Source organism: Trachinotus anak, unplaced genomic scaffold, assembly GCF_046630095.1.
Source record: "Trachinotus anak isolate AG129_WGS33_773 ecotype Australia unplaced genomic scaffold, CSIRO_AGI_Tana_v1 ptg000021l, whole genome shotgun sequence".
In the NCBI taxonomy this organism is placed as follows: Eukaryota; Metazoa; Chordata; class Actinopteri; order Carangiformes; family Carangidae; genus Trachinotus; species Trachinotus anak.
The window spans coordinates 9,822,804-9,833,024 of record NW_027273872.1 but is presented as its reverse complement, the minus strand read 5'-3'; the positions used below and the strand labels follow the sequence as shown (position 1 = coordinate 9,833,024).

Genomic DNA, 10,221 nt, shown 5'->3' with positions numbered 1-10,221 from the left:
GTCTGAGAGGTGCATCACCCTCAGACTCTCCTGTCTTATCAGGAGTCCCTTTTTTTGTGATGCACGTAGGGAAGGGAAAATGCGTCCTCAGGTAGATTTAAAATTCAGAAGAATTTTCCTCCACTGGTAGCCATTAAGGAACCCCTTCTAACCCACCTGTGATGTGTGAGTGTGTGTGTGTGTGTGTGTGTGTCAGCAGAAAAGTCTTACTAAGCAGCTTTGTCATAATGAGCACACTGTCTCAAAATGAAAATTCTTGCACAGTGAGAAACATAGCCTTCTCGACCACATGAAGCCACAGAAGATGCATAAAGAAAAACACAGCAGCTTGGCATTGACAGTACAGTGGAAGGTAAAGGTATGGAGATGAATAGGTGTCAACATTTAGCCATTATCTTTATAGCTGTCACAGCCCTTTGTACCTACTCCCGAATCCTGCAACAAAGTGTGTGTGTGATTGTTTTTTATTTGAGTGTGTCTGTGCCACTTTCTAACAAGGCACCCTTTATAAAGGATTTGTGAGTGGGAACAAATGTCTTTATTCATGGTTAAACTATAATTTACAAATACATTGTAGTCTATCAATCATACAAACAATGTAACACAAAGTGCTTTACAGAATAGGAACACAAACACACACACACACACAGTCAGCCCCATTTACACACAGAGCACTAACTAATAAAAACAATAAAAATTGAGACAACAATAACATGAACTGAGGAAACACTATCAAGAATCTCATGACTTTGCATTTGCATTATAGAACAGTTTAAAGTCTTTAACAAAAACAATGTCTGGGTTTCCAAGTGGAGAAAAATGTATCTGAGCCACCTCCTGCATGACACTTGCTTTGTCTTTTTAGCTCTTTGGTTTATCAGGAAGGCCCTATTTTTACCAAACATTACTAATGCCATTTGTTATGATTTATAAACCCTTTAGAAAACACTGGCTTAATAGAAAGTGGAACCAGATATCTTATCAACCCTGTCCTTCATTAGTTGCTGTACTCGCATGCAAAAAAAAAAAAAAAAAAAAAAAAAAGGTCTTTGGTGGAGAAATGTAATCGTCACATATGTCTCATCTGCATTTGAGAGCTCAAGCTTTTTCCATCAAATTTTGTGAAACGTTGCAGTACTGAGAAATATTTTTGGTGATGACTAAAGCTCTCGGTCAGGGTTGGAGACATGTCACACAGCGAGTTGCAGTTTGTGGTCAGCCAGAGTGTTAAACGCAGTGTAAAAGGTGTGATTTGAAGTGAAGCTGCTCACGGGAGAAAACTGACAGATGGAGGTCAGTGGAAGAGTATGACTGTTTTTCTGAAAACCTGCAAACCAGCCTACAAACTTAGACATGAAAATTGTGAACTGAACTTTTTTTTATGTATTTATTTTAGTTTTAGAGTATTCCTTGTCTTTCTGTTAAATGTGCAGGATTAGAGGCACTTTAGTAAAAAACAGAGTTGCAGAAACCACAGCAGAAATAAACAACTTCAGATTTATCTTGTTTGGAGTTATACAGGATCTGAAGAGTTCCTGTAGTTTAAAACATACCAGATCTAGAGTTTGATGTTTGGTATTTTTAAATAAAACAATTTCCTTTCTGTGTTGGAACTGTTAGCTCAGAGGGAATAGGAGACCTTTTGCAGACTATATATTTTACATTCAGTTGTCAGTTTATTAGGTACACTTAGCTAAACTAATGCAATCTAACACAACAGTCTTGCAATGAATCCTCCTTCATGAAGTTTATGATATTTTTTACCACTTATTGCAGGCGCCAGAATGATCATACAGTTCACTCAACACCTCTTCAACACAGTTTCAACACAGTTAACATTATAATCTTAATGGAGGAGGATTTATTGCAGGACTGTTGTTTTTTTTGACTGCATCAGGTTTACCTCGGTGTTCCTAATAAACTGACACATAGCGTATTTACTCGGTTTATTTTGTCTTAATACAAGTTTACATACAATATTATGTACTTGTCCTTTTCTTTATGAAGTAAACTTAGTTTTCCTGTGTGTGTGTGTGTGTGTGTCTGTGTGTCTGTGGGGTTCTATCAGCTCTATACCTATCTCTGTCTAGTTTGTATTGTGATTAACAGTTTTGAAGTTTTGTTTTTTACTACGACACATAAAAGCTTAAATTTTCAAACAACGTTTCAGTAAGGGCATTCTGTAAATAAAGTGTGGGATTACATTCCTGCCAATGAAAAAGGAGCAAAAAATGAAATGTAATAGACGTATTTATTTCTGTGCTTACAGTTAGGAGCACATCAGTTCATGATAAATGACAGAGACATTTTAATAAAAGGACAGTATTGGTGAGAGTTATCTAATCTTGTCTATCTAAAAACACATATTGAGCAAATATCGATCATGACATCAGAACACCTGGACAGGACCAGGCCTATTAAAGAGCAATATTTATTCTCTATCTGGACAATGTCATGTTGTATTTAATGTGATGCGAGTGTTGTTTGGTTTTCCACCCTACTGTATTTCACTATTACGTAACCTCTGCTATCAGTGCAGAGTTCTCAGCCGCAGTTGTTGCTCATCCATATCATAATTTTGTTTGTTTTGTTTTGACTTGATGTTGTGACTTGGTCATACTGTAATGATGTCATTTTTGTTTTGTTTTTTCACTGCATGTTTACTTTGCCTCTCCACTGTACAAAAGCAAATAAAATGTACATGTAAATAAATAAATGGTCATGTGCACTGTTGCTGTGAAGTTTGTGCAATTATGTTATGGGTGTGGGTGACTTCAAAGAAATATAAGTCACCTTTCTTTTATTTTTGTTCAGGCTTTGGTGAAAGTTACATACATGAGGTTAAAAAGCCACCATCATGTAGTCCAGTCACTTAAGTGTAAGTATTTAAAACTATAACACTGTCAGGTAAATGTATTTACTCCATCTTAATTATGTAGTTCACTTCCTACTCCCACTTGCAGTAGTGTGATTTCCTACACTGCGGTCTTCCCTTAGTGATCAGTTCGCATTTCCGGGGTGCGTGGCGAGTGGGCGCAAGGTTGAAAGTTTGCATGCAACTCATACACACACTAGAATATTGCAGAATGCTGCTTATTTTTAAAACAAGCATTTACTCTGTGAACATAAATTTGAAATCTTGTGTTATTTTACAACCATTTATTGAAACAGCAAAGATAAATTAAGGTTATTTGCAGTGGATGAGAAAAGCGAGCGTGCACGATATTACCGTAAGTGTACAGGAAGAGTACAAACGAGCGTGTGGGTGGGGGATCGCCTGTTTTGGTCCTCTTTGCCCGTACCACAACAGGGATGACACAGCTCGTTTATAATGATTGATTAATTTTTCACAGTCATCATTACTGAATTCAATAACCCTGCCAGTTCAGTTATGTTTAAAATAAAAACAAAGATTTATCTCTTTTTGATATTGAGTAAATCATAACCAAACTAAAATAAATTGAACAATAATGATAGGGACATCAATGTGTTAGATTGCAATACAGTAGAGTTCACGACACATTGTAGTGTACTGTCAGCCAGTTTTACTACTTTTAGTTTTTTTTTAATTTTATATAAGACAACGTTTTGATCATAACAGGCCTGACTTTTTTGTCCTGCCAGATTCATGACTTCATTTTTCCAAATTAAATAACATAGGTACCTCATGACACTAAAAAGTGCTGAACTGATGGACGTTATTTTTCAGTGGCTTATCAACCATCGATAAAATCTCTCCGAAAAATAAGGTACGTGTTTAGTTTCTCCTCTGAATGTGTGATCACACCCACAGTTTCTTTTCTTTATCTAAACAAGAGAGTAAAAGTTTGCCGCCTTGAATATTCAAGTCACTTGAACTTGCAACCAGGTCATTATGTACAAGTTTTTATCAAAAATATGATAAAAACTTGAAATATGACTCAAAAATCCTTGTTAAAATTAGTGCTGAAGTGATTCATTTTGCATTCATGTCTTTGGTTCATTAGATTTTGCAATGATTTTTCCTCACTAAGTAAGAAATCTGTCTGAACATCCAATTATGGCCTGTGGTAAACTGTAATAGCCATTTGTTATTTTAGTGACCAAATTATATAATTAAAAATATTCTTTATAGATTAACTAGAGTGAAAATAGTTTTCAGCTACAGCTGTAATTGCTGACTGATTTCAGTCCCGTTGAACCACACTGTACAGTAATTTTCTGAATTTTCTTGAACCGGGTCTCGCTCATTTAAATTGTTCTCACCTGCTCAAATCGGATGAATTAAATAGTGGAAATCCAGCTCAACAGGAATAATCTCATTTAAGATAAACCAGAAAACGGAACCTATGTAACTTAGGAAAAAAGACACAGAGCTGTTTGACTTATTTTGCAGCTTATTTTTGGAGACATTATGAATATGAGCTTTTATATCAAAATGTACTGTAAAAGTATTTTCATTAGCTATGAGGAAGGTCCTGAGTTAAACCTATAACAACGTATAACAGCTGAACTATAGTCCCACTCAGCTCCAAGCGTCTTCTCCCTCCTTCTGACACCATGCATGATAGAACTGTAAAATATGCAAGGCAAGATTTTTTTTAAATCATGCTGCTAAAATATACATAGTTGTTCAAAAACTTTTATATTGATATTTTCCCGCTTTCCGCACACATCATATCTAATTTGGATTGTAGAAATAAAAGCTGAGAGGATGTTCTTGACCTCAGGTACGGAGCTGATGCAAAACGATACCGATCAACCAAGCTTTTTTTTTTTCCTTTCCATAGTTTAACACACCTGATCTAGTTAAATCTTCAAAGGTGATTGGTTAAGGGGTGGAAACAGATTTCCCATCATCAACATGTGAGACATACATGTCTAAGGTACACCAGTAACTCACCAAAGAAAAAAAACAAAACATGATGACTAGGATAAGAAAAGATATGAACAGCATCATTTTCAAAGTCATAATGGATTTTAACACTGTGGTTACAAAGGCTTGTATAGCAAGTTTCCTCTACGTTATTTTTACAGATTGGAATAAAAAGACGATGCTAACAAAGCATGCTAACTGGTTTGTGTGGCCAAATAAACAGGGTCAAACGTATCTTCAGGAGCCGTTGTACAAAATACATGAAAAACTGTGATTATTAGATTATACTGTAGTATACACTGATACTACAATACTAATGACTTCAAATGGGAAATTCAGAAACACTGGCTTCCACATCACACTGCAAAAGATTAAAAAATAGGACCTCACCACAGTGTTAATAACATTCAAACAGCTATCCCTAGATGTCTAATAAACATGAAATTATATATAAAGGTTATTTCACTAATATGACTGAAGTTGAAAAGCAAACATACCACTGATGCAGTTACTCTCACTCTTGCTTCTTCTAGGCACAATGACAGTTATTAGTTTGTCTTTAACTTGTCTTACTCAAAGGGGGCTTGTGAAAATAGGTTGTCTGCAGAACGGTGACACATTCTTGACCTTTTAAGAGTTAATAATATAATCATCTTTTACCAGCAACGGCCAGACTTACAGCGCTCAGTTGTTTTGGAAATTGATCATTTTATGGGAAAAGAAAAAAGAGCAGCGGAGCAGTGGGAGTATATAACAGACTGTGTGATGTGAATGCTCTTTAACCACAACAGTAGGGGAATAACACTCAGCTGAGGGGCTGTGAACATATTAAAGGCCACGAAACTGACATTGTACAAAAACATTCAACTCCAATTGGAAAGTTTTGTTCTAAAATCAAACATCCACAGTTTGAACAACACCTACTCTTCAAAAATGACTGCTCCATGCAAGTAAAGCACCCTCTCCTTTTTATGCTGCTATCAAAGTCATGAGTTGAGTTAATACCCTTTTTTGTGTAAGGTTTTAATACATGTGAATTCAGAAACATCTTCTCAGAGTGGAGTTTTGAAGAAAGGGTTTCAGCTGTTGGGGTGTTCACACTTCACAGCAGCTGAGACATACATGTTGCATTATAGCGTATAACTTTAAAAAACTTTCAACACTTTTCTGAAGTCCCGAGGAGCTGGCACAATGAGCCAGGGCTTTTAGATGAAGTTGTTCTCCCAAGCTACCAGGACATAATTCATTGAGGTGCCAGTTTCTAGTTGTCTGTGTCCACTCAAAGCAAACTTCAATATGATATTTCAGCTCTCACCTGCTGTGTGGTGTACTTTGAACTCTGAGAAAGGTGGATGGATTTGAGTCATAGGGGGTGACATTAAGGGAATCTTTGAAATACTGGCCTTTTGATTTATATAACCATCTATATCATCTATAACAAAATGAAAGAAATCCGTAGGAATTCCATGTTTTGGCACTTTAATTTGGTGCAAAGTTAAGATAAGTGTCTTAAATAAGGCGAAGGGCATGCAGCCACACCTATAAACTGATCGTAGGTTTCAGAAAATATTAGTTAGTTTATGAGGCCTATCATTGGGGTCCACAAGTCACTTGAATAGAAAGTGGTCTCACATTACGTTCAAAAACAAAAACCTCTCGAATGATTAAGTACCATTAACATCATGATAACATAAAAGTTGTGATTTTGGAAATCAACAATACTTTGAATGTGTTGATATGTCTTTTATACCATCAAGCAATTTCTATGGAATATTTTACCAAAAATGGACCTCTCATCTTGGGACAAAACTATTTCATATTTTCCACCTGATGTTCCCTCGCTGTCTAGAACAGGTTATCAGAACTTTCAGAATCAGTGGCAAGCATCCTCAAAATAATAGGCGGCCGTCTGACGGCTCGGAAAAACACGTCACTACAATATCCTGTTTATTTTAACAAGGTATGGTGTTTTGGCCAAAACCAGACTTCCGCTGTATAGTGCAATTAATCAGCAGGAGCATCTTTCCTATAAGATGATCAGAACATGTAGGTAAGGCGACGCTGTGCTTTATCTTCTCCAGACGATGACTTGGTTCAGTAAGTCAAAGCATGAAGTGAGAGTGACTTTTACTGAGTTACTCATCTCAGGTTCACGCTTTTCATTTCTGTTTACAGTAGCTTAATTCTGGTTAGTCGACATCGACTTACTCACATAACTTTCACTGTCTGTTCAACATCTGTTCATTATTGGCTTGTTGTGCCTTGCAGGATGCACTGCAGCATACAGTGTACTGCAAATAACTTCACTGAGATTTCCAAAACTGTATTCTTTCTGTTTCTACAGATCAGCTGCCCTGGGTTTGAACAGAGACAAAGAAACTGTGAATCTAGGGGGAACATTTGTTATATACACATCAGACCCAATGAAACATTAAACCCTTGCAATTTGACACTGCATGTTCACATGCAATTTAAATCCAATCCCGAAAGAGAGTGTGAGGTTAATGTAAAAGTAAGAGGAGACAAATCAACTACGATGAAATATATTTATTTGTCTTGCATTGTAGAAAGTTCTGTGCAAAGATACAATATGTTAAAATATTTATTTACAAACCAAGTCTCAGAAAAAGCTACTGTAGATAAAATCAGCGCAAGTTTTAAAAGGGTCCCAGGAACAAGACTGTAACACTCAAGTTCAGTAAAGATTGGTCTTCTTCATTATCCTCAAGAACTCCTGCTCATTGACTTCACCATCTCCATCTCGGTCTGCTTCGTCAATCATTTCCTTAAAGGATTAGAAACATGGTGTGAGGCATTATGCTCAAATAGAAAAAGCTAAATATGAATCCAGCACTAAAATGTTACATATGATAGACCAGAAAAACTCACTTGAGCTGACAACATGTGTCATACAGGTTATGTCAGTGTGAAAGTTTCTCAGAAATAACCCACAATGTAATTCATATTTTAATCATATGTATGAATATAACAGCATTATGGGAACTAGGGGATGAGTAAAAAGAAACGGGTGAATCAGTCTTATTTGGTGATGAGAAATTAGCATAAAAATAGAAGTAAAAAGCATGATAAGAAAAGAGTATAAAAACTGTCTGGAACACAGATTATAAAATAGATTATATCCAATTAAAGTGCAAGATTAAATGATTAAATGAAGGCGGTGGAGAATAGAGCACATTTTAGCTTCTACTTACAGACGGTTACAGTTTGGTCAGATTGAGGTATTCTGCTACAGTTGGTTAGTTCAGTTAGTTTCCGAATGGTTGCACAGTGTCACAGAGTGGTGCAGTTTGCCTGCAGCAGCCACTTTGCCAGGTGATCTGCTTTTTGTGCTAAAATTAATTCTGAAAAGTCTGTGTGACCATATTTCCATTTAGAAGGAGATTTACTGCATACTTCATCAGGTGTACCTAGTATGCACACCCAAGTGTCCAATATCTAAAACTCACATGTAACTGCAACACCAGGAGCTCATTATTATTATCATCAAACTAAAAACATTTTCCCTCTAAAATAAAACAAACAAATATGGTAGAATACAGATTGAGAATTTATTTTAAGTTGTCAACCTCAAGGCTGGTCGGGGCAGGAGGGGTACAGAGCAACAAACACATTTATAAACAGAACATGAAGAGCCATTATAATGAGATTTACAAGTCGATGATTGCACTCCAGTGCACCAATCAATCCAAAGTAAAAAATTATAAATACAAAAATCTTTTTAGGAGGAGGAAAAAGTATGTGTGCGGACCACTAAAAAATAACTTGTATATAGTAGATGTGAAAGACTGCCACAATACCTGTAACTCTTCATCAGTGAGATTTTCACCCAGCTCCTTGGCAACTCTCTTGAGATTTTTGAATGAGATTTTTCCTGTGCAGTCATCATCAAAAAGCCGAAAAGCCTTCATTATTTCCTCTTTGGAGTCCTTTTCGCTCTGAAAACAATGAGACAAGGCATGACAAACACACTGATTTGAACAAACAAATGTACAAAAACAAATGGCTTCTCCTTGTTAAAAAAAATAAAAAATATCATTAATTAGCAACTGATAGCAAGAACCACAACCAAATATCCTGCATTATGAATTTAATTTATGGAACAGTGATGAGGAACTGGAAATGTGAAGCACATTAGGGAAGTATGGGTGTGGTATAAATTTTGTCTGATTTTACTTTTGATCTGTAGAAAATCCTTCTTGTGCATGTTACTGTGATTGCTGGGTATGACTGCTTGTTTTTTTTCCACTTCAAGGTGTAATTCACACCAAAGTATATACATATAAAAAACCCAAAATGCTTTTGGGTTTCACTTATTTTGCAAGTAAAACCCAAATGCATTTCCTTTGACTTTTCAACAACTAAAAATTATTTACATGAGACATGCAGTCAAATGTGAGTACTTAAAAAACACAACTGTGCAACTCATGAGTTGTTAAGCATTATATGTGGAAATCCTAATTATCAACGTCTGAGAAGTTTCCTAGTTCTCTTGTTCTATACAATATCATATAACACTTACCATTTTCAGTGTCATCATACTGAGAAAGTCACTGAAATCAATTGTTCCTGAGCCCTCTTTATCAATGTCTGCAATCATCTTCTTGATTTCTTCCTTCTTTGGCTCAAACCCAAGGGCTCTCATGGCAACCTGTGGGGCAAGTGCACAACAAATGCGATGCTGCTGTGACACTGTTTTCGCGATAAATGTCCACCTGCTCGTACAATTCAGAACATTTGATGCATGGTACATGGACGCAGCAACTAACCTTAAGCTCCTTCACGTCTATTGTTCCAGTGCAATCTGTGTCAAAGAGATCAAAAGCCTCCTTAATTTCTTGCTTTTGCTCTTCAGTTAGTTCGATTTTGGGACCTGTCTTTTTCCTCGGGACAGTCGAGGGAACTGATTTTCGGTAGTTTGAAGCCTGAAAAAGAAAACAGATGCAGTAGAGAGACACACGGTTGATGTTTTTAGTCAATTGTTACAATCATGCTAGCTAACATTAGCTTCCATGCTGCACCACCAGTTCAAACAGAAACATGTTTTCAGGCTAAAATAAACGGCTTATCACGTCAAACCCTACAAGTTAACTTAGCGTACACTTAATACTAAACATTTATAAAAAAGTATACCATTTAAATGGATGATTCAACGCGGAACTCTTCAATGTTGTATTTTGTGGTCGGATGTCAACAAAAACAGGCACCAACGGCTGTATTTTTTTTCTGTCGAATGACATGGGAGGTGTCCAATAGAAACCGTAAGAGCCCGTGACGCATGCATATTAGCCAATTGTAAATCGGGATGGGAGGGTATTAACAGTGTCCGCCAATGGCTGAGTAAGTTT

General features: G+C 36.4%; 1 protein-coding gene across 1 annotated transcript; it reads right to left on the bottom strand.

Moving 5' to 3' along the window:
* Positions 1–7,387: 7,387 nt before the first annotated feature.
* cetn4 (centrin 4) lies at positions 7,388–10,154 on the bottom strand. The gene is made up of 5 exons (XM_071458199.1): positions 10,007–10,154; positions 9,643–9,798; positions 9,396–9,524; positions 8,674–8,811; positions 7,388–7,640 (listed from the first exon to the last, which is right to left on the bottom strand). The coding sequence occupies exons 1-5, from the start codon at positions 10,007–10,009 to the stop codon at positions 7,551–7,553; spliced, it is 516 nt and encodes a 171-aa protein (XP_071314300.1). The 5' UTR covers positions 10,010–10,154; the 3' UTR covers positions 7,388–7,550.
* Positions 10,155–10,221: the final 67 nt, after the last annotated feature.

Bases quoted from the DNA above. Each gene is read 5' to 3' on its own strand.
- cetn4 (XM_071458199.1), bottom strand. The intron at 8,812-9,395 runs GTAAGTGTTATA...CATTGTTTTCAG, and splicing joins GTATGATGACACTGAAAATG to AGCGAAAAGGACTCCAAAGA. The intron at 7,641-8,673 runs GTATTGTGGCAG...TAATCCTTTAAG, and splicing joins TCACTGATGAAGAGTTACAG to GAAATGATTGACGAAGCAGA.